The 25,458-nt window shown below is 27.7% G+C and overlaps 1 protein-coding gene across 6 annotated transcripts in view; it reads right to left on the bottom strand.

Annotated features, from left to right (window-relative positions):
• The window catches only part of LOC135128696 (RYamide receptor-like), a 347,224-nt gene that overhangs the window by 197,270 nt on the left and 124,496 nt on the right, over positions 1 to 25,458 (bottom strand). For all 6 annotated transcript variants that reach the window (XM_064055717.1, XM_064055715.1, XM_064055719.1 and 3 more), the window contains one exon: positions 13,072 to 13,298. In XM_064055717.1, the coding sequence (XP_063911787.1) occupies positions 13,072 to 13,298 (227 nt within the window). The remainder of the gene's footprint in view (positions 1 to 13,071; positions 13,299 to 25,458) is intronic.

The following is a 25,458-nucleotide window of genomic DNA, read 5'->3' as shown; positions in this document are numbered from 1 at the left end:
TAATTGTTTAATTACTGCACTCCAAGCCCATCCGACAACAATACCGTGTGAAATTAAGTTACGACGGGAATTCTAATTCCAGGCAGAGTATTGTAGACGAAATACGTTTTGACATGTGAGCCCGGCGTTGTGACGTCACGCTGATAATACAGCTTTGATATAAATTGTACCCAGCGTACCACACAAGAAGCTGAGTTGCGTTACGTTGCAGCACTCTCATTAAAATTTAGCATTGTGTATGCGGCTGCTTCAGACGTTTCCACTCTGAATAGATAATTCGTTGTGGGAAATTCGTTTTTCCTAGAACCGCTCACCTGAAATCCTGGAAACGATTAGCGGGGAAAAACAAATAACGACGGGTATTTCGGTGCGCGTTCTTCGCGAAATAAAAACGCAAGAAATTTCATTTGGAAGTTGTTTAGATAATTAGCGCAGGCTGCTTCAATTAAACAGATTACTTTGTCAATCATGGGGGAAGCCATTAATGTCAGGATTAAGCGAAGTTAATGGCATGTTAATGTGTACTACATCGGATTAAGAGTTAACTGCGGTAAATTTAATGCCTACGTCGTTTTGCCTAACTTTTTCAACTTGATGAACTTAATTCCGACTTGGTATGAATTATTGCCAACATTTATAGCTAATGGAGGGAGTTTGCTATGTTCGGCGAGAAATGCGCCTTAGGTTAGATAATGTTTTACCATTTACGTCGAGAACCGCGACTTTGTAAGTGTTAAGTTGTGTTTGTAATGTCTTATTGCACTAGGCGAGAAACGATTCCTTTTCGTGCCGCCAGCCACCCACACAAAATTTTCATATTTGATGTTGTAGATTTTACGTGATGTCTATGTAATAAGAGCGTTGGATGACGTCATATATTTTTTAAAGAGGGTAAACAAACGTCTGCGATGTCGAAGTAATCGGGTCGCAGAAATATATTGCCCATAATTTCTAGACAAGTTTCAAAAATTTGAATTTTTATATAATAAACTTAGGTACACGAATTTTTGAATATTTGTGGGATTTTTCAAAATTTTCGAATTTTCAATATCAAAATACTTACTATGAATTTTTTGACCATTTTTCGAGCACCCTTCGAAAATGAACTAAAGACATTTCCTTCTAGATTTTGACTTTTGGAGGTTATTTTTGGCTTCATCAATAGGCTATGTTTTTCGAATAAATTTGTAGAAATGTGTTAGGACGAATTTTTTGAAGATTTTTAGGCAAATTTTTTAACTTTTTAGTAGGTATTTAGGAATTTTAGAAAGTTATTTTTGGATTTATTAATTCGAAAATTCCAACAACTTTTCTAGAATTGTTACATGTAATAAAAAATGACAACTTGGTCTTGGTCCGGGACCATTAACACGTCGAAATCTATATACCCGAATTTTTGAAGATTTCTGAGATTTTTAAAAATTTTCCATTTTTAAAAATATCAATGAATTTTTTGACCATTTTTCGAGCACTTTGCGAAAATTACTGAAAGACATTTTCTTGTAGATTTCGACTTTTAGAAGTTATTTTCGGCTTCATTTCGTCGAAAATTGCAACAGTTTTTCCAGAACCGATAAAACGAAAAATAACAATTTTCGAGATATTAAAAAACATACTTTCAAATGGAATTTTTGGAAAATCTTGGTCCGCAACCATAAACACGCAACGTGTTTCGAATCAACTCGTCGAATCTATTTACAAAAATTTTTTGAAGATTTTTGGGCAACTCTTCCAAATTTTCAGTTTTTCAATATCTAAATAGAATTTTGTTACGTTTTTCGAGCACTTTTCGAATATTACAGACAGACAATTCCTTCCATATTTAGACTTTTATAAGTTATTTCAGGTTTCATTTTTCCGAAAATGCCAACAATTTTTCGGAAATGGATAAAATGAAAAATAAGTACATCTTTTCCGAATTAAAAAAAAAATCGATTTCAAACTGAATTTTTGGAAAATTTTGATCCTGGAACGTTAACGCGCTACGTTTTTCGTTATTTTCGGCTTCACTTTTTCGAAAATTTCAAAAATTGTTGCTGAATCGATAAAATTAAATATGATCATTTTTGAAATAGTTATTAAAAAAAAATTTAAACCAAATTTTTTGAAAATCGGGATCTATTTACAAGAATTTTTTAAAGATTTTAGGCCAACTCTTCAAAATTTTCAGATATCCAATATCAAAATAGTATGAATCTTTTTTACGTTTTCCTTGTAGATTTAGACTTTTAGAAGTTATTTTAGGTTTCATTTGTTCAATAAAATCTTGGTCCTGGAACATAGACATGCTATGTTTTTCGAGTCAAATCGTCGAAATGTATTTACAGCAATTGTTTGACAATTTTTAGGTAAATTTAAAAAATTTTCCATTTTTGTGTAATAACTGATTTTTTTTTGACGATTTTTTCGTCACTTTTTGAAAATTACCCAGAAACATTTCCTTGTAAATGTCAAATTTTAGAAGTTATTTTCAGCTTTATTTCTTCTAAAATTTCAAAAATTGTACCAGAATCGATAAAATGAAAAATGATCATTTTTGAAATATGTAAGTATAAAAAAAATTAAATCACAAGCCGTTTTTCAAATCAACTCGTCGAGACATATTTACAAGAATTTTAAGATTTTTGGGAAACTCAAATTTTTCAGTTTTTCAATATCAAAATACATAGTATGATTTTTTTTCCGAGACATTTCCTTGTAGATTTAAACTTCTATAGGTTATATTAGGCTTCATTTCTTCGGAAATGCTAACAATTTTTCGAAAATCGATAGAATGATAAATAACTATTTTCCGGATTTAAAAAAAATTCTATTTCATACTGAATTTTTTGAAAATCTTAGTCTTGGATTATCTTCATGTGTTCATCCAATCAACTTGTCGAAATGTATTTACAAAAACTTTTTTGAAAATTTTTGAGTAAATTTGAGTTTTTCATAGCCCTTTGCACTTTTTGACAATTTTTTCGTCACTCTTCTAAAATTACCGAAGGACACTTTCTTGTAAAGGTCGAATTTTAGAAGTTATTTTCGGCTTAATTTTTTCGAAAATTTCAAAATTATTTCAGAATCGATAAAACGAAAAATGACCAATTTTGAAATATTAAAAAAAAATCATTTTGAAACCAAATGTTTTGAAAATCTTGGTCCGCAACAACCACAAGACGTTTTTCAAATCAACTCGTCGAGATCTATTTAAAAGAATGTTTCAACATTTTTGGGAAATTCTTCAAAATTTTCTGATTTTAAATATTAAAATAGTATGATTTTTTTTACGTTTTTCGAGTATCCTTCGAAAATTACATAAAGATCTTTCCTTCTAGAGTTAGACTTTTATAAGTTACTTTTGGCTTCATTTCTTCGATAATACCAATAATTTTTCCAAAATCGATAAAATAAAAAATAACTCTTTCCGGATTTAAAATAATTCATTTTCAAATCGAATTTTTGGAAAATGTTGATCTTGGAACATAAACACGCTATGTTTTTCGAATCAACTCGTCGAAATGTGTTTACAAGAATTTTTTGACAATTTTTCGGTGAATTTTAAAAATTTTCGATCTTTGTATAATGATTATGATTTTTTTAAGATTTTTTCGTCACTCTTTGAAAATTACCCAAAGACATTTCCTTGTAAATGTCAACTTTTAGAAGTTATTTTCAGCTTAATTTTTTTCGAAAATTCCAAAAATTATTCCAGAATCGATAAAATGAAAAATGATCATTTTTGAAATACCTATTAAAAAAAAATTTTGAAACAAAATTTTTTGAAAATCTTGGTCCGAAGCAATCACAGGCTACTTTTCAAATCAACTCGTCGAGATCTATTTACAAGAATTTGTAAGATTTTTGGAAAACTTCAAAATTTTTCAATATCAAAATAATATGAATTTTTGTACGTTTCTCGAGCGATTTTCCAAAATTACATAGATCCCTTTCCTTGTAGATTTAGATATTTATAAGTTATTTTAGTTTCGAAAATGTCAACAAAATTTCCGAAATAGATAAAATATCCAGATTTAAAAAAATATATATTTTCAAACTGAGTTTTTGAAAAATCATGTATACAATCATCAATAGTATGAATTTTTTGACTATTTTTTCGCCACCCTTCGAAAATTACAGACCTAGAAATATTTCCTTGTTAATTTCCAATTTTAGAAGTTATTTCGGGTTCATTTCTTCGAAAATTCCAAGAATATTTCCAGAATCGATTAAAACGTAATTGCCAACTTTCGAAAAATTTAAAAAATTTTTCAAGATTTTAGGGCAACTTTTCAAAATTTTTCCCTTTCCAGTATATCCTATGATTTTTTGTGACCTTTTCTTGTACATCTGCTGGTGGAATTTTCGCCTTCATTTTGTCAAAATTCCGGTCATTTTTCCATAATCGATAAAAAGAAAAATGACAATGAATTTTTGAAAATTGTGGTCCGAGAATATTAACACGTTACGATTTTCGAACCACCTCGTCGAGATATATTTACAAGAATTTTAAGATTTTTGGGAAACTCCTCAAAATTTTCAGTTTTTCAATATCAAAATACATATCATCATTGTCGAGATCTATTTAAAAGAATTTTCAACATTATTGGGAAACTCTTCAAAATTTTCAGATTTTGAATATCAAAATAGTATGAATTTTTTACGTTTTTCGAGTATCCTTCGAAAATTAAGAAAATAAAGATCTTTCCTTCTAGAGTTAGACTTTCATGAGTTATTTTTGGCTTCTCTTCTTCGATAATACCAATAATTTTTCCAAAATCGATAAAATCAAAAATAACTCTTTCCGAATTAAAAAAAAAAAATCATTTTCAAATCGAATTTTTGGAAAATTTTGGTCTTGGAACATAAACTCGTTATGTTTTTTGAATCAAGTTGTCAAAATGTGTTTACAAGAATTTTTTGACAATTCTTGAGTAAATTTAAAATTTTTTTCATTTTTGTGTAATGATTGTGGTTTTTTGAAGATTTTTTCATCACTCTTTGAAAATTACCTAAATACATTTCCTTGTAAATGTCAACTCTTAGAAGTTTTTTGCAGCTTCATTTTTTCGAAAATTCCAAAAATTATTCCAGAATCGATCAAATGAAAAATGATCATTTTTGAAATATTAAAAAAATGAACCTTGAAACAAAATTGTTTGAAAATCTTGGTCCGCATCAATCAAAGGCTGCTTTTCAGATCGACTCGTCGAGAACTATTTACAAGAATTTTTTGAAGATTTTTGGGAAACTCTTCAAAATTTTAGGTTTTTCCATATCAAATTACTTAGTATGAACGTTTTTTCCGTTTTCGAGCACAGTTTGAAAATTATACAGACATTTCATTGTAGATTTAGATTTCTATAGATTATATTATGCCTCATTTATTCGAAAATGCCAACAATTTGTCTAAAATCAATAAAATGAAAAACAACTATATTTTAACCTATTTTTAAAAAAATTCAATTTCAAATGAATAAAATGAAAAATCCAAAAAAATTAATTTTGAAACCAAATGTTTTGAAATCTTGGTCCGGAACAATCACAAGTTGTTTTTCAAATCAACTCGTCGAGATCTATTTACAAGAATTTTTAAGACATTTGGAAAACTTCAAAATTTTTTAATATCAAAATAATATGAATTTTTGTACGTTTCTCGAGCAATTTTCCAAAATTACATAGAGCCATTTCCTTGTAAATTTAGACTTTTATAAGTTATTTTAGGTTCGAAAATGCCAACAAAATTTCCGAAATCGATAAAATAAAAAATAACTGTTTTCCAGATTTAAAAAAATATATATATTTTCAAACTGAATTTTTGGAAAATCGTGTATACAAGCATCAATAGCATGAATTTTTTGACTATTTTTTCGGACCTTTCGAAAATTACAGACCTAGAAACATTTCCTTATTAATTTCCACTTTTAGAAGTTATTTGGGGTTCATTTCTTCGAAAATTCCAAAAATATTTCCAGAATCGATAAACACGAATTTGCCAACTTTCGAAAAATTAAACAATTTTTTGAAGATTTTAAGGCAACATTACAAAATTTTTCATTTTCCAGTATATCCTATGAATTTTGTGACCTTTTCTTGTAAATCTGCTGGTAGAATTTTCGCCTTCATTTCGTCAAAATTCCGGTCATTTTTCCATAATCGATAAAATGAAAAATGACAATGAATTTTTAAAAATTGTGGTCCGAGATTATTAACACGTTACGTTTTTCGAATCGATTCGTTTTTTTATTTTTTTTTTATTATTATTTTTTTTTCTATTTCCCCGTTTGCATTTAATAGCCGTCTTTCGAGCACCCTCCGAAAATACCTAAAGATATTTTTTTGTAGACCTGACCTGACCTGATCTGATCTGACCTGAGCTGATATGATTATCGTCACCCATTTTCCAGAATAAATTTTTCTAATATGATCAGCAACGTTCCAAGTTCCAAACTTTACTACGAAATCCACCACACAATAAACATGCCAAAAATGCCAAACACGGTCGCCTCCCAGTAAAAAATTCATAAAAACAAATACTAATTCAACGTAAACGAAAATCGCCGAACATTTCCCGGAACGACTCATGCCGGACCCGCCGTAATTATCGCCCCTATTTCGCTGCTCGCCTACATTTCACCCGCATGAGTCTGGCCATCACGTTTTCTTTTGATGCCCTCTCAAACAGACGTGGCCAGCGGAAGCAATTCGATTAGCAAAATCGCCGTGTTACAATTTTTTCCTTTCGCAATTAAATAGCGATGACCGACGAAATTCGCCAAACATCGCACCATATCCCAGCTTTTTTAAATTTTCATACGAAGTTGTCGTATTTCAAGCGAAAAAAGTCTTCTCGAGAACGTTCTTGGGGGAATTTTTTATCAGCGTCGATTAACCCGACTTCCGGAAAATAAACCGAGTCTTCGTTCTCTGTTAATTTTGAGGATGAACTGGCGCGGGTTCGTGTCAGATAATGCAAAATTTGCAATAAAACGTTGTGTTGAAATTTGCTTCGAACGAAGTATGGCCACAATTTAGAAAAGTATTCTGTACTCGTAAAATTAAAGAATGTGAGCAGCTGTGTTCCGGGGGAGAATGTTGTCTTAAATCTTCGTTACTGCAACGAGAAAATGCGCTTTGGCTCGTTTCTAGGATCTATTTTTATTATTAATTAAAAAAGTATGGAGGTTTGGATTTTCCTTGTTAAATAAACACAGACAGGGCCAATTAATTCATCGGAAAATTGCTCCGAACTATATAACTGGATTCGAATGCTAGATCACAGTTTAAATTGATTTTGCGTCAAACCTACACAGCTTTGTGCGAATTTTTATTTGCTCGGGGTGATGAAGTTTGTTCTGTTATCAGCATATCAGTAAATATTTTGTTTACGTGGGAATAATCAGCTCATAGCAATATCAACATTTCGTTATGGAATTTGGGTATAATTGTGTCGTGGTTGACGTAAAAATTAAAAAACGGAAGTTGCTTAAACTACAATGAGAATCCTAAAACTACATTTTTAAGTAACTAGCAAATTGCCGTTTTTTGTTTTCTAGATCATGAAAAAATTGTTGGAATTTTTGGAAAAAATTCAGATCAGGTCAGGTCACATCATGTCACGTCAGATCACGTCAGGTCAGAAATGAAACACTGAAATTTCTGAAAAGATGACTAAAATTCCTAAAAAAGGTGTTGATAGGCCCGAATAAATATTTTTGAAAAATTCGGTTTAAAAAAAAAAAATTTTACAATTTTGTCATTTTCCATTTTATCGATTTTGGAATTTTCAAAGCAATAAGGCTGCAAATATCTTCTAAAAGCCAAAATCTATAAGAAAATTTCGTTAGCTAATTTTCGACGGATGCTTGAAACTGAAAAAAATCTAATGTTTTGAAAAATTGTAAGTTGTTGGTGGTTTCGAATTAAGGTTTTCTAAAAAATGGGTTTGAAAATGAAAGTTTTTAAATAACCCAAATTTTTCATTTTTGTTTGATCGATTTAGGAAAAATTGTTGGAATCTTCGAAGAAACGAAGGCGAAAATAATTTGCGCAAGTCGAAGACTACAAGAAAATGTCTTTAGGTAATTTTCGAATGGTGCTGAAAAAAAAGATCAAAAGATTGATTAAAAACTCGTATAGAAAAATCGAGATTTTTGAAAATTTGTTAATAAATACTCAAAAAATGCTTGTAAATAAATTTCGACGAGATGATTTGAATACCATGGCATATTAATGGTTCCGGATCAAGTTTTTCCAAAAATTCGGTTTGAAACTGAATTTTTTGTCACGAAAATTCTCGCTTTATCGTTCTGGAAAAATTGTTACAATGTTCTAAGTAAGCCAAAAATAACTTGTAAAAGTAAAAATTTACAAGGAAATATTTTTAGTTAATTTTCGAAAGATGCTCGAAAAATGGTCAAACAATTCACAAGAAAATTGGAGAATTTTAAAAAGTCGTTTTAAAATGGATTCGAAAAACATAGGTTCTTGATGGTCCTCGACCAAGATTTTCTAAAAATTCGGTTTGAAAATCAATTTCTTTTATATCCCGAAAATTGTGATTTTTGATTTTATCCAATGTGGAAAAATTTTTGGAATTTTCGACAAATCGAAATTTACAAGGAAATGTCCTTCGGGAATTTTCGAAGGGTGCCGAAAAAATGGTCAAAAAATTAAGAGGGATATTGAAAAATTGAAAATTTTAACCAAAAATCTTCAAAAAATTGTTGTAAATACATTTCAACGAGTTGATTCCAGGACCAGGATTTTCCAATAATTCGGTTTGAAATTGATTTTTTTTAAATATGGGAATAAATAAAATAACTATATATATACATGTCCAAATCTACAAGAAAATGTCTCTATGTAATTTTCGAAGGGTGCTCGAAGTACGGCAAAAAAATTATACTATTTTGATATTGAAAAACTGAAAAATTTGAAGATTTGTAAAAATTTTTTGTAAATACATCTCGGCGAGTTGATTCGAAAAACGGCTAGTAATTGTTCCGGATCAAGATTCTCCAAAAAATTGGTTACAAATATTTTGTTTAATACTCCTATTTCAAAAATGCTAATTTTTCATTTTATCGATTCTGGAAAATTTTTTGAAATTTTCGAAAAAATTAAACAAAAATTTCGTCGACATTTACACGAAACTTTAGGTAATTTTCGAAGAGTGAGGAAAAAAAGTCAAAAATGCATACGCTAGGATGTTAAAAATTTACCCAAAAATCGCCAAAAAAATATTTTTATAAAAATCGTCAAAATTAAAAAAATATATATATTTAGACGAGTTTATTCGAAAAAGGCAGCGTGTTGGCGCTTGCAGACCAAGATTTTTCCAAAAATTCAATTTGAAAGTGATTTTTTTTATATCTCGCAAATTGTCATTTTACATTTTATCGATTCTGGAAAAATTGTTGAAATTTTCGGCGAAATAAAGCGGACATAACTTCTAAAAGTCGAAATCTACAAGAAAATGTCTAAGTGATTTTCGAGAAGTGCTCGAAAAATGGTAAAAAACTTTATAGTACATAATTTTGATACTTAAAAATTGAAAATTTTGAAAAATTGCTCAAAAATTTTCAAAAAATTCATTCGATGAGTTAATTGAAAAGCATAGCATATTGGTTGTCCCAAACCAAGATTTTCAATAAACTGGATTTGAAAGTGATTTTTTTTTTATTTTAAAAATTGCTATTTTTCATTATAGAAGAAAATGGTAAAAGGAGGGGGATACTGGAAAATTCGAATTTTTGAAAACTGGCTTAAAAATCTGCTTAAAAAAATGTGGAAAATACTTTTCAACGAGCTGATTCAAAAAATATAACATGTTAATAGACCCAAACTAAGATTTTTCAAAAATTCGGTTTAGAAATTTAAGAATCTTCGGGATCACTTGTATTATCGTTTTGAAAGAGTTTGAAAGAATCTTCAAGGCTTTTTGTGTTTTGTTTCTAAAAAAGTCCGAAGGAATTGCAAGGTCTTCTAGTATATGAGTAAGGTTTTTTTAAACATGCAATAATATTGGACACTTACTTTTTTTAAGAACGGATAACCGTGGTGTTTAGATTTTGAAGAAATTTTACGAACTCATGTTTTTCAAATCATCTTGTCGAGATTTATGTGTCCAGATGCCATGGCTTAAAATGTCCCAGGAAAATATTAATGACTGCATGTTAATACCACAAAGTGTTAGGAAATGCACCTGTGCTTTTTCATCGTATAAGAAAAAAATCCCTAAAACTAACGGACATATGGCATTGAAATTGTAATCAATTTTTAGATTGATGATTCCTTTTTGGTGTTCTTTTACTTTGGTTACTCAGAATATTTACAAATACACACGACTTCTAAATGATCTTAGGGGTCCCTAGTCTGTTTTAATGTGAAAGAATTTTTAGGGTCCTAGTGTTGAAATCAGAAAAAACGACGTCCCATTGACTTGTTTTTGAAAAAATTTGAAAGCACGTTAGGGCCCCATAGCGTCTTATTTTTAAAGAATCTCAGAGAATCCTGGTGTTTTTTTTTAAAGAACATAAAAAAATCTTGAGGGTTCTTGATGTTGGGTTTTTGAAAGAATTAAAGAATTAAGAGAATGATCGGGATATCTTTGCTGGTTTTTGACTGACTGTGTAAGAATTTCAGGGGTCCCTAATGTCTTTTTGTTAAAGAAACGTGGAAAAAAATCGGAGACTCCTAGTGTTTAGTTTTTGAAGAATTTTTGGGACGCCTAGTGTTTTTTTTTTTCGAAAGACTTACAATTATTTTTGGAATTCATCTTGTTTTGTTTATGAAAGAGATTGAAAGAATCTTTAGGATCCCCAGTAACTTTTTTTAAAGAACTTGAGGGAATTTTTGGGATCCCCTGGGTTTTGTTTTCGGAATAGTCAGAAAGAATCTCAGGGACCTCTGGTGTCTTTTTTTTTGAGGAATATGAAAGACATTTGAAGGCGTCTGATGTTTGGTTTTTGAAAAAATTTTAGGGATTAACGTCTTTTTTTCGAAAAAATTAAAAATATGATTAGAGGCCTCTAATGCCTTTTAATTAAAGAGCGTGGAGAAATATCGGAGACTTCTGGTGTTTAGTTTTTGAAAGAGTTTGAAAGAATCTTAGGCGTCCCTTGTGATTTCTTTTTAAATAGTCAGAAAAATTCTCAGTGGCCTCTAGCGCCTTTTTTTGAAGAACCTGGAGTCCTGGCGTTGGGTTTTTGAAAGAATTTAAGGAACTCTTTTTTCGAAGGCTTAATTTTTCTATTTTTTTTTAAACAGAGAGTTTTCTTTCAACAACAGGATAGTTAAACATATTGTCAATTATAATAATTCTCTACAAGAAATGAACGTATGAAATATGTTCTTAAAAGGGTAGAATTTTCTAGAGAAATAATAATATGTTTTGGTGATTTGTTTTTGAAAGAGTTTCGAAGAAACTCCAGGGCCTCTTGTCTTTTATTTTTGAAAGTATCTGAAAAAATCTCAGGGACTTAGTGTTTTGATATTTGGTTTTTGAAAGAATTTTGACGACTCCTAGTGTTTTCGAAAGAATAAAAAAATGTTTAGAATTCTTTGTATCTGTTTTTGAAAAAGTCTGAAGGAATCTCAGCAGCCTCTAGTGTATTTTTGTTAGAATCATTGAGACATTTGTTGTTTAGCTTTTGAAAGCATTTTAGGGACTTCTAGTGAATGTTTTTCCAACGAATTAAAAGAATCCTTATGATCCCTTGTGTTTTGTTTTTGAAAGAGTTTGAAATATGTAATCTCCAGTGCCGTTTGAATTTTGTTTCTGAAAGATTTCGAAAGAATCTCAAGGGCCTGTAGTGTTTTTTTTTTTTAAAGAACATGAAAGTATCTCAGAGATCCCTAGTGTTTTCTTTAGGGAGTTTTAAAGAATATTAGGAACTGCTAGCGTCTTTTTTTTCCAAAGAATTAAAAGAACCTTTGAGATTCCTTGTGTTCTTGCTTCTGAATGAATCTGAAAGATTCTGTGTCTTTTTTAATGTATCTATTTCAAAAAGGACACTTGGAGTATCTAAGGTTCTTACAAACTCTTTTAAAAACCAAAGTGCTCCGAAGATTTTTTTCATTCTTTAGATAAAACAATAGAAGTCCCTAAGATTGTTTTTTAAATTTCACTTATTCTATCCAGAATTACTTCTTGACCAAAAAAAAAATCTTACAAGTAAGTGCACCGCAAAATTATAATTGATTTAAGTGTTTAGTTATAAATCCCACAATTACACTATTAGAGTTTTCTTCTTCTATTTTTCGGTACATCCTTTCAAATTGTTTTGATAGCTTGTAAGATTTTTTGTTTTCCATGTTTCCTCAAGGTTTACAGAGGAAATGTGAGCAAAAATTGTGGTGAAATTGGACAGCTTTGTTCGCAAAAATAATAAAACCCCGTTTGAATATTTGAGCAAAATCGAATACTGTTACTGTGTTTATTTTTTCCCCAACTTCAAAGGCATATTGCCGCTTTTTGCTAAAAAAATACAATCACAAACGTGTTTTATAAAAAAAATATTTCGTTTGAAAAAAGTAGAAATACGTGGGTACATGCGAACAATCTAACCCTTTTGTACATTGTTTAGCTTACTTAAGGGTTGTAAGTTTCAAGATTAGTTCCTTCCTCGGCTTTTTTGTCAAGAAATAAAAAAAGCAACGAAACATGCACTCACTTATTTAGCAGCAAACAACCCAAACATCGCAATAAACCCCGTTAGAATATTTAAACCTCCCTCTAAACAGTCTATTTTAAATGCAAACTCCCCTATTTATCGACCAATTTGCAAACTGTCTTTTTCCCGCGCCTTTTAATCCCTCCGCCGACGCTTTCAAGCTTTCGAGTCGTCCGTAAAATGCTTCTCTCGAAAAATCGTCAATCCTTTAACTAAACACCAACCCCCGACAATCGGGCTTCCAACCCCACGAAGATGCACAGCGTGTTGAAACCGACATGCATCGCGGCCTAATTCAACCCTTCGACATTCCTCCCCTATAAAGCTCGCATTTAACACAAAATCGATGCCGCTTCCAGAGATTTAAATTCTTCGAGGGTACTTGTTCTTTTAAATAGGAAAGCCGGCTTACATGTCGCATTTCTCGTAGATGTCCGTCCCCAGGGTGTAGTTGTTGTTGGAAAGCGTGGCGAAGGTGCCCGTCGGCAGCACGGTGATCCCGGCGATTAGCCACACTAGGGCGATGATGGAGGTGGCGAAGCTCTTGGAAATCCGCGGCTTCATGGGCCACATGATGATCATGTATCTGTCGATGCTGATGGCCACGAGGGTGTAAGCGCTGACGAAGACGGCGAGAGCCTGGAATGGAGAGAGGCGGTTAGGAGAGAGACGTGTGCTGGGGGTGGGTCGCATACATTAGTTATGTGTGACGGGGTTTTGGGGTTTTACGTCTGGGGGCGGCAAACGTGGTCTCTGAGATGACAACGCGACGCGGTTTTTTATTTTTGTGTGGGTACTCAGACATGGGGTTTAAAATGTTGCGAAGTTGGCACAACACCTAGTGGGGCTACAAACATGGCCAATTAGGGTGAAGTTGAAGGAAGAGGTCGCTGGGGGTAAGATGCTTAATTTAACTTAATTTAACTAAATTTAAGGAAATTAGTGAATGTCTGGTACTTTGACTGAAAAATCCATAAATTTGGAAACTCGAAAAAAATTTACTATATCGAACAATGGAAAAATGAAAAATAAAAAAAATGCAAAATTACAAAATTGGATAATAATTGTGAAATAGAAAAATTACAAAATTTAATTTATGAAGTTGATTTATCAAACTAGAAAAAAAAATTGAAAATTGAAATTTTGAAGACTTAAAAATCAAAAAATTGGAAAATCGGGACAATGACATTTGGATAATATTTGAAAAATCACAAGTGAAATAGTTGAAAAAATGAAAAATTTTAAAATCGAAGAATAGAAACTTAGAAAGTGAGAAATTGATTAATTAAAAACCGAATAGTTGAAACATTCAAAAACTGTGAAAATGTAAAATTGAAAAATCAAAAAAGTGTAAAATCTAAAAATTGAAAAGTCAGATACCTGTAAAACCGGATGAAACATAAAAAAATTGGAAAATCTGCTCATCGAAAATCAAACATTGAAAATCGATTCATTAAAACCCGGACAATTGAGAAACCAGAAAAAAAAAACGTAAAAATATAAAAGGGAAAAATCGAAAAATTGTAAAATTACAAAATTGAAAAATTAGATAGTAATTGTAAAATCGAAAAATTATTAAACTGTAAAACTGCAAAGTTATAAAATTGAAAATCGAATCATTTTTAAATCGAAAAATTTAAAAAACGGAAAATTGGAAAATCAAGTAATTCTAAAACAGAAAAATTACAAAATTTAATTTATGAACTTGAAAAATTGAAAATTGACATTCTAAAGACATAAAAATCAACGAAATTCGGTGGTTTGATAAAACAAAAATTGAGTCATTGAAAAAAACGAAAAATTTAAAGTCGAAGAATATAAAATATATATAGTTGGGATATCCAAAAATTGTGAAAATGTAAAATTGAAATATTAAGAAATTGAAAAATCGGATACCTTTAAAAACGAAAAATTATAAAATAATTAAACTGAAAAATCAAAAACTTAAAATATTAAAACCGAAATTTTGAATAATAGAAATCAAATAATTCAAAAATATGTATAACTATAAAATTTAAAATTTGGATAACGTAAAATCAAAATATTATTACACTCTGAAAATAAAAATTGTAAAATCTTAAAACTGAAAAATAGAATAATAGTAAAATTAAAAAATTGCAAAGTCGTAAAAGAAAAATATCATCATTAAGTTGAAAAATTAAAAAACAGAAAAATCTGATAACTGATGTAAAATCAAAAACTGAAAAATCTAAAAATTTTTAAATCGAAATCACTCCAAAATTTAAGTATGCAACTGAAAAATGAAAAATCGAAAAACTGGAAAATCTGATCATCGAAAAAGTAAACATTGAAAAAAATCAATTCATTAAAAACCGGAGAATTGAGAAACGGAAAAAACGTAAAAATATAAAAGTATAAAATCAAAAAATTGCAAAATTGAAAAATTGGATAGGAAAATCGGAAAATTATTAAACTGCAAAACCGAAAAAGCGCGAAAATTGCAAGTCGAATAATTTTTAAATCGAAAAATTTAAAAAACGAGAAATTGGAAAATCAAGTAGGTAATTCTAAAATAGAAAAAATTCAAAGTTTAATTTATCAACTTGGCTCAATGAAATTCGGTTATTTGAAAAGCCAAAAATTTAATAAATGAAGAACCGAAAAAGAAAAATTTTAAAAACGAAGAATATAAAATTTGAAATTGAGAAATTGATAAATTAAAAAGTGAATAGTTAGGACACCCAGAAATTGTAAAAAAGTTAAATTGAATAATTAAGAAAATGTAAAATCGAAAAATTTAAAAATCGAATACCTTTAAAATCTAAAAATGGTAAAAAAACTGAAATTTTGAATAGTAAGTCACATAATTGAAAAAAAATGTAAAATTACAAAATTGAAAATTTGGATAACGTAAAATCAAAATATTATTAAACTCTAAAAACTAAAAAACAAAAAAGACAAAATCGTAAAATTGGAATATCATTAAGTTGAAAAATCAAAAACAGAAAATCTGAAAATTTTGAAATCGAAAACACTAAAGTTTAAGTAACAACTGAAAAATGAAAAATCGAAAAACTGGAAAATCTTAGCATCGAAAAACAAACATGCAAACATTGAATTGAAAAACCGGAAAAAACGTAAAAAATGTAAATGTATTAAATCAAAAGATTGCAAAACTACAAAATTGAAAAATTGGATAGTAAAATCGGAAAATAATTAAACTAAAAAACCGAAAAATTGCAAAACTATAAAATTGAAAATCGATTAATCTTAAATCGAAAAATTTTAAAAACGAGAAATTGGAAAGTCAAGTAGGTAACTCTAAAATAGAAAAATTACAAAATTTAATATATGAACTTGGAAATTTTAAAATCAATGAAATTCGGTTATTTGAAAAATCAAAAATTGAATAATTGGCGAAACGAAAAATTTGAATAATGTGTATAAAATTGGATATTGAGAGATTGATTAATTAAAAACCAAATAGTTGGGATATTCAAAAATTGTAAAATGTAAAATTCAGAAATCAAGATAGTGTCCAAAACCGAAAAATTGAAAAATCGGATACCTTTAAAAACGAAAAATTGTAAAATAACTAAAGTGAAAAATCAAAAACTTGACATATTAAAACTGAAATTTTGAACAACAAAAATCAAAAAATTAAGAAATCGTGAAATTAAAAAACTGAAAATTTGCATGATCATTGTAAAATCGAAAATTTATTAAACTGTCACACTGAAAAATTGTAAACATATAAAATTGAAAATCAAATAATTTTAAAATCGAAAAATTTCAAAAACGAAAAATTGAAAAATCAGTTAATTGTAAAATAGAAAAATTAGAAAATTTAGTTTACGAACTTGAAAATTTGAAAATAAAAATTTTGAAGACGGATATTTGTAAAATTAAAAACTGAATAATTTAAAAAACATAATGTTTCAAAACGAAAACTAAAAAAAAAACGGAAATTAAAAAACTAATTAATTAATTGAAAACCCAAATGTTTAGACAGCCAAAAACCCTAAAAATGTAAAATTTCAAAATCCAAAAAATGTAAAATCGACAACTTGAAAAATTACAAAATTGAAAATTTGGATAATCCTTGTAAAATCGAAAAAATATTAAACTTTATAACAGAAAAATTTCAACAATATAAAATTGAAAAACGAACAATTTAAAAATCGAAAAATTTTAAAAATGAAAAATTGAAAAATCAGATAGTTGTAAAACAGAAAAATTACAAAATTTAATTTATTAACTTGAAACATCAAACAGAAAAATTAAAAATTGAAATTTTGAAATCTTAACAATCACTGAAATTCCGATATTTGAAAAGTCAAAAATTTAATAATTGAATAAACGAAAAATATTAAAACGAAAAGTATAAAATTGGAAATTTAGAAATTGATTATCTAATTAAAAACTCAATACTTGAGACAGATAAAAATTGTAAAAATTTAAATTTGAAAATTCAAGAAATTGTGAAATCGAAAATTTGAAAAACCTTTAAAAACGAAAAATGCTAAGATAATTAAACTGAAAAATCAAAAATTTGAAAAATTCAATTTGAAATTTTGAACAATAAAAAAATAAAAATTTTTGTAAAATTACAAAATTGAAACATTAGATAAGGTCAAATCGAAAAAAAACCCTAAAAAATATAACACTGAAAAATCTAAATATCGTAAAGTTACAAAATTGAAAAATGGGATAATTATTGTAAAATAGAAAAATTACAAAATTTAATTCATAAACTTGAAACATCGAATTTGAAAAATTGAAAATTGAAATTTTAAAGACTTAAAAATAAAAAAATCGAAATAATGAAATTCGGATATTTGAAAAATCGAAAACTGAATAATTGAAAAACGAAAAATTTTAAAATCGAAAAATATAAAATTGAAAATTGAGAAATTGATTAATTCAAAACCGAATGGTTGAGACATCCGAAAACTGTAAAAATGTAAAATTGAAAAATCAAAAAAGTGTAAAATCTAAAAATTGAAAAGTCAGATACCTTTAAAACGGAAAATTGTAACATCAATAAGTTTAAAAATTCAAAAATTGAAAAGTCTAATAACTGTAAAATCAAAAATTGAAAAATATAAAAATTTTGAAATCAAAAAAACTAAAATTCAAACATCAAGCAACTAAAAAATGAAAAATAAAAAATTGGAAAATCTGCTCATCGAAAACCAAACATTGAAATCAATTCATTGAAATCCGGAGAATTGAAAAATTGAAAAATAAAACGTAAAAAACATAAAAGTGAAAAATCAAAAAATTGCATAATTACAAAATTGAAAAATTGGATAGTAAATGCAAAATCGAAAAATTATTAAACTGTAAAACTGAAAAATTGCCAAACTATAAAATTGAAAATCGAATCATTTTTAAATCGAAAATTTAAAAAACGAAAAATTGAAAAATCAAGTAATTTTAAAATAGAAAAATTACAAAATTTAATTTATGAAAATGAAAAATTAAAAATTGACGTTTTGAAGACAACGACATTCCGTGGTTTGATAAAACAAAAATTAAGTCATTGAAAAAAACGAAAAATTTTAAAGTCGAAGAATATAAAATTGGAAATTGAGAAATTGATTCATTAAAAACCGAATAGTTGGGATATCCAAAAATTGTGAAAATGTAAAATTAAAATATCAAGAAAGTGTAAAATCGAAAAATTGTGAAATAATTAAACTGAAAAGCAAAAACTTGAAATATTAAAACTGAAATTTTGAATAATAAAAATAAAATAATTAAAAAATGTGTAAAACTAGAAATTTTAAAACTTGGATAACCTAAAAAATTGAAAAATAGGATAATAATAAAATCAAAAAATTGAAATATCATTAGTTGAAAAATTAAAAAATTGAAAAATCTGATAACTGTAAAACCAAAAATTGATAAATCTAAAAATTTTGAGATCGAAAACACTCTAAAATTTAAGTATCAAGCAATTGAAAAATGAAAAATTGAAAAACTGGAAAATCTGATAATCGAAAAAGCAAATATTGAAAATCAAATCACTAAAAACCGATGAACTGAGAAAACAAAAAAAAACATAAACAATATAAATGTGAAAAATCAAAAAATTGCGAAATTACAAAATTGAAAAGTTGGATAGTAATTGTAAAATGGAAAAGTTATTAAACCGTAAAATTGAAAATCGAGTAATTTCAAAATCGAAAAATTTAGAAAACGAAAAATTTAAAACTCAGATAATTGTAAAACAGAAAAATTACAAAACTTAGTTTATGAACTTGAAAAATTAAAATTTTAAATTTTGAACACTTAAAAATAAAATACGGGTATTTGAAAATCAAAAAAATTGAATAATTGAAGAAACGAAAAATATAAAATTGGAAATTAGGAAATTGATTAATTAAAAACTGAATAAGTAGTTGAAATAGCCAAAAATTGAAAAATCAAAGAATTGTAAATTCGAATAATCGAAAAATCGGCTACCTTTCAAAACGAAAAATAGTAGCATAATTAAATTGAGAAATAATAAACTTGAATTAGTAAACCTGAAACTTAGAACAATAAAAATTCAAAAAATTGAAATTTTCTAAAATTAAAAACTGAAAATTTTGATAAGGTAAAATCAAAAAATTATTAAACTCTAAAAATGAAAAATTGCAAAATTATAATACGTATTGAAAAATCGAATAATGCTAAAATCGAAAAATTACAAAATCGTTAATTGAAATATTAAATTGAAAAAAACCATAAAATCAAAAACTGAAAAATCTAAAAATTTTGAAATCGAAAAAGTTCGAAAATTCAAACATCAATCAATTGAAAAATGAAAAATCATCGAGAAATTGGAAAACCTGATACCCTTAAAAATGAAAAATGGTAAGATAATTAAACTGAAAAACCAAAAACTTAAAATATCAACATTAAAATTTTGAACAATAAAAAATCAAAATTGAAAATTTGCATAATTGTCAAATCGAAAAATTATTAAACTGTAAAACTGAAAATCTGCAAAAATACAAAATTGAAAATCGAATAATTAAAAAAAAAACGAAAAACTGAAAAATCAGACATTTATGAACATAAAACATAAAACTTGAAAATTAAAATTTTGAAAACTTAAGTCACTGAAATTCGGATATTTGAAAATTAGAAAAATATGAAATTGGAAATTAAGAAATGGATTAATTAAAAACCAGTTGAGACAGCAAAAAATTGTAAAAATGTAAAATCGAAAAATAGAAAAATGGTAAAATAATTAAACTGAAAAATCGAAAACTTGAAATATTTAAACTGAAATTTTGGATAATAAAAAATCTGAAAATTAAAAATTTGTAAAATTACAAAATTGGAAATTTGGATAACGTAAAATCGAGAAATTATTTAATTCTAAAAATGAAAAACTGCGGAGTTATAAAATTAAAAAATCGAATAACGGTAAAATGGAAAAATTATAACATCGTAAAATCAAAACATCTTTAAGTTGAAAAAATAAAAAAATTTAAAAATCTGGTAACTGAAAAATCAAAAAATTTTAAAATCGAAAAAGCTCTAAAATTTAAACATCAATTTGAACAAATTACAAAACTGAAAATTTAAAAATTAGACAGTAATTGTAATATAGAAAAATTACAAAATTTTATTTTATAAACTTGAAACATCCAATTTGAAAAACTGAGAATTGAAATCTTGAAGACTCAAAAATAAAAATTTGGAAATTCGAAACAATGAAATTCGGATGTTTGTAAAAGCAAAAGAATAAAAAATTGGAAATTGAGAAATTAATTCATTAAAAATCGAATAGTTGATACATCAAAAAATTGTAAAACTGAGAAATGAAAAAAATGTAAAATCGAAAAATTGAAAAAACTAAAAATTTTGAAATCGAAAAAATTGTAAAATTCAAACATGAAACAAGTGAAAACTGAAAAATCGAGAAATTGGAAAATCAAGTAATTCTAAAATAGAGAAATTACAAAGTTTAATTTATGAACTTGAAACATCAAAGACGAAAAATGGAAAATTGAAATTTTGAAGACTTAAAAACCAATGAAATTCGGTTATTTGAAAAATCAAAAACTGAATAATTGAAAAAACAAAGAATTTTAAAACGAAAAATATAAAACTAAACATTGAGAAACTGATTAATAAAAAACCGAATAGTTGAGACAGCCAAAGATTGTAATAAAATCTAAAATTGGAAAATCAAAGACATGTAAAATCGAAAAAATGAAAAATTGGATACTTCTAAAAACGAAAAATGGTAAGATAATTAAACTGAAAAATGAAAAACTTGAAATATTAAAACTGAAATTTTGAACAATAAAAAATGAAAAAATTAAAATTTTGTAAAATTACAAAATTAATCATTGTAAAATCGAAAAATTATTAAACTTTATTTTTACATTTATATTAATTGAACTATATATTTTGTTTCATCCTGGAAGTTCCTTTGACATTATTTAAATAATATATTAACCACCCTGTATATATAAGTAACTGACAACTGCAAAATTAATTTTTTAACCGTTTATCAAAGCAAGGAAAGATTTGTGGAAAATTCCAGACGAGCATCTTGAACAACGCCCTTTTTTACATAAAAATGCAATGTTCTGAAAATTGAGGTGAAAAAAACTGTATCTGATATTTGTTTTTTTTTTTCCTTTTTTTAGTAGAGAATCTAAATAAGTACATAAAAGTATAGGCCTTGTGTGAGGAATAGAGGAAAGATGATTTGGGTGTGACATAAAAAAAAATGTTATTCGAATGTCTAGTTAAGAGTACCGTACTGGAGATAAAATAATGGGGGCGGAGAAAATATGAGTAGGTGGAAATATGTAATACAAGAAAAATACTTAAAATAGAGATTGGGAGTGGATAAACCCCAGGCTATATGATAAAATCAGCAGTTTTTTACTACATGCGAAGCTGACTGGAGCGATTTATTTAAGAAAATATGAAAAATTAGACGTTAGAAGATTTTAAAATATTTACAATCAAAATTATTTTTGACCTGCTAATAATTCCGGTCACTTCTGCACCACGATTGCAACAATAACGAATACACATATTTTAAAATCAAATTTATTACGTGACCACGATTTTCTCATTATTTGTCATTCGGTCTAGCCTGCATATTAAAATCCCCGTCTGTACAACCTGTCAAGCCTCTAAAATATAAAGCTTGAAATATTGCCACAACAAATTTCCTTACATTCGCATTACATGTGGATCGTTACGCACATACCAATCTAAACAAATACAGCCACTTCAAACTAAAAGCAAATCTGAAAATAAAATCAGAAAAAGCGAATTCAATTTTCTTTATTCGTACTTTAAAACGGTCAGTGCAGGATTATCTACGCCAAATAAACCGTATATTGTGAATCTCATTTACATATTCTCAAGTAGCCGAGTTACGAGATCCTTAAAATACTCACAGCATAACTTCTCGGGTGAATCAGACATGACGACACCGATTTTTCTCCACCGCAACAATAAATATTTAGGAGATAATGGCCACTTTAGAGTGAGTGGATTTGTAAACACTTAAGGCAGAATTTCACCTACCGAGACTCAGAAATAAGGTAAAACGGTGTTCGTCGTTGTGGTTTCAAGTGAGCATTTGAATGAGTGGACGATTTCTGTGTACCTCTCATCAAAATATTTTGAGAAGAAATGTTTTTTTTTTAATTTTGTCATACCAGGTGTCCGAGCTGGTACAGTTTTACAACATGTAGCCAAAATTAAAAGAATTCTGCGATAGTTAATAATTAGTCAATTTTTGTTTTATAGTATTTTATATTTATTTATTTATTATTACCTTAAATATATAAATAAATAAATTCCGGGCCATGGGTCATTTTTTCAATTTTGCAACTTTTCATTTTTCGTTTTTTCAGTCTCTAGACTTTTAATTTTTCATTATTCCGTTTCTTTAATTTTGCTATTTGCAGTTCTCCAATTTTGCAATTTTTCAATTTTCGATGTTTCAGTGTACGATTTTTAATTTTATTAATTTTCCAGTTTCCAAATTTTTCAGTTTTTCATATATTAAATTTTTTGATTTGAAGTTTTTTAATTTTGCAATTTTTCGATCTAAAAATTTTTCATTTTTTGATTTTTCAGTTTCTCAGTTTTTAATTTTCCCGATTATTGAATTTTCAGTTTCTCGATTTTATATCAAATTTTTCGTTTTTCTACTTTTCAAGTTTCCATTTTTCTATGTTTCGGTTTAAAAATTTATCAATTATTTAATTCTTCGATTTTTCAGTTTTTACATTTTTCAATATTTCTGTTTCATAATTTTTCAATTTTGCAATTTTTCGACTTCCAAATTTTTCAATTTTTTGTTTCCTCAATTTTTTAGGTTCTTGATTTTAATTTCTCAATTTCCAAATTTCTTAATTTCATTTTCTCGATTTTATATCAGTGTTTCATTTTTTCATTGGTCAATGCTTCAGTGTCAAAATTTTTCAAATTTTCATTTCCTAAAATTCTCGCTATTACAATTTTTAATTTTTCGATTTTTTATTTGCTCAAATTTTCATTTTTCGATTTTCATTATTCCGTTTCCTCAGTTTTTCAAGTTCTTGATTTTTATTTCTCATTTTTGAAATATTTTAGTTTTAGTTTTCTCGATTTGATATTACTATTTTTCAAATTCAAAATTTCTCAGTTTTCCGTTTCTTCAGTTTTTGAAATCTGCAATTCTTCGGTCTTACAGTTTTTAATTTCTCATTTCAATTTTTTGATTTCACGTTTTTTTGTTTACTCAATTTTTCAAGTCCTTGAGTTTTATTTTTCAATTTCCCCATGCTTTAACTTTCATTTTCTCGATTTTATGTCACAATTTTTCGCTTTTTCCTGTTTCAATTTTGTATTTTTCAATGATTCGGTTTCAAAATTTTTCAGATTTTTAAGTTTTCAAATTACAATTTTTTCAGTCTTTCTTTTCTTCAATTTTTGGTATTACAATTTTTCATCTTTAGATTTCTCAGTTTTGCAATTTTTAATTTTTCGATTTTTATTTTTTGTTTCCTCAGATTTTCAACTTCATTTCATTTCAATTTTTATTTTTCAATTTCCCGATTTTTTAATTTTCATTTTCTCGATTTTGGTATCACAATTTTTTGTTTTTGCTAAAAATTTCCAAATTTTCGACTTTCAAATTTTTCAGTTTTTCGTTTCTTTAATTTTGAAATTTGTAGTTGGTGGCCCCTGACAATTTTTCATTTGATTAATTTTCCAATTTTCGATTTTTCATTTTTTCATTTTCTCAAATTTTAAAGTTTTGGATTTTTATTTTTCAAAATATGCAAAATGTCACGAATTTTCGACGAAATTTCGACAAAATTTTCGAAATTTTACTAAATACACTTTCTTGTAGATTTCGGGCCGCAGAACTCATATTCGCACTCATTTGTTCAATAACTCTATTGGTTTTTCCAAAATTGTCCTTTGAAATACACGAAAATATGCAAAATACCGCCAATTTTTCATCAATTTTCAACAAAATATTCGAAATTTCACTAAATATATTTTCTTGTAGATTTCGGGCCGCAGAAGTCATATCCGCATTCATTTCTTCGATAACTCCATTGGTTTTTCCAGAATCGTCCTTTGAAATACACGAAAATATGCAAAATACCACCAATTTTCCACCAATTTTCAACGAAATTTTCGAAACTTCACTAAATATATTTTCTTGTAGATTTCGGGCTGCAGAAGTAATATCCGCATTCGTTTCTTCGATAACTCCATTGGTTTTTCCAGAATCGTCCTCTGAAATACACGAAAATATCCAAAATACCACCAATTTTCTACCAATTTTCAACGAAATTTTCGAAATTTCACAAAATACATTTTCTTGTAGATTTCGGGCCGCAGAAGTCATATCCGCATTCATTTCTTCGATAACTCCTTTGGTTTTTCCAGAATCGACCTTTGAAATACACGAAAATATGCAAAATACTGCCAATTCTCAACAAAATTTTCGAAATTTCACTAAATACATTTTCCAGTTGATTTCGGGCCGCAGAAGTCATATCCGCTTTCATTTCTTCGATAACTCCAATGGTTCTTCCAGTATCGTGTTCTTAAATATTCAAAAATATGCAAAATACGGCCAATTTTCGAACAATTTTCAACAAAATTTTCGAAATTTCACTAAATACATTTTCTTGTAGATTTCGGGCCTTAGAAGTCAAATCCGCATTCATTTCTTCGATAACTCCATTGATTTTTCCAGAATCGTCCTTTGAAATACACGAAAATATGCAAAATACCACCAATTTTCCATCAATTTTCAACGAAATTTTCGAAATTTCACTAAATACATTTTCTTGTAGATTTCGGGCCGCAGAAGTCATATCCGCATTCATTCCTTCGATAACTCCATTGGTTTTTCCAGAATCGTCCTTTTGAAATACACGAAAATATGCAAAATACCACCAATTTTCCACTAATTTTCAACGAAATTTTCGAAATTTCACTAAATACATTTTCTTGTGGATTTCGGGTCGCAGAAGTCAAATCTGCTTTCATTTCTTCGATAACTCCTTTGATTTTTCCAGAATTGTCCTTTGAAATACACGAAAATATGCAAAATTCCACCAATTTTCCACCAATTTTCAACGAAATTTTCGAAATTTCACTAAATACATTTTCTTGTATATTTCGGGGAACAGAAGTCATATCCGATTTCATTTCTTCGATAACTCCTTTGCTTTTCCCAGAATCGTCTTTTCCAATACACGAAAATGGGCAAAATACCACCAATTTTCGACCAATTTTCAACAAAATTTTCGAAATTTCACTAAATACATTTTCTTCTAGATTTCGGGCCGCAGAA

Source organism: Zophobas morio, unplaced genomic scaffold (genome assembly GCF_036711695.1).
Source record: "Zophobas morio isolate AGI-343-1 ecotype UQ-CSIRO unplaced genomic scaffold, CSIRO_AGI_Zmor_V1 ptg000014l, whole genome shotgun sequence".
Taxonomy (NCBI): Eukaryota; Metazoa; Arthropoda; class Insecta; order Coleoptera; family Tenebrionidae; genus Zophobas; species Zophobas morio.
The sequence above is the reverse complement of the archived record's forward strand: the minus strand, read 5'-3'. Positions and strand labels throughout refer to the sequence as shown.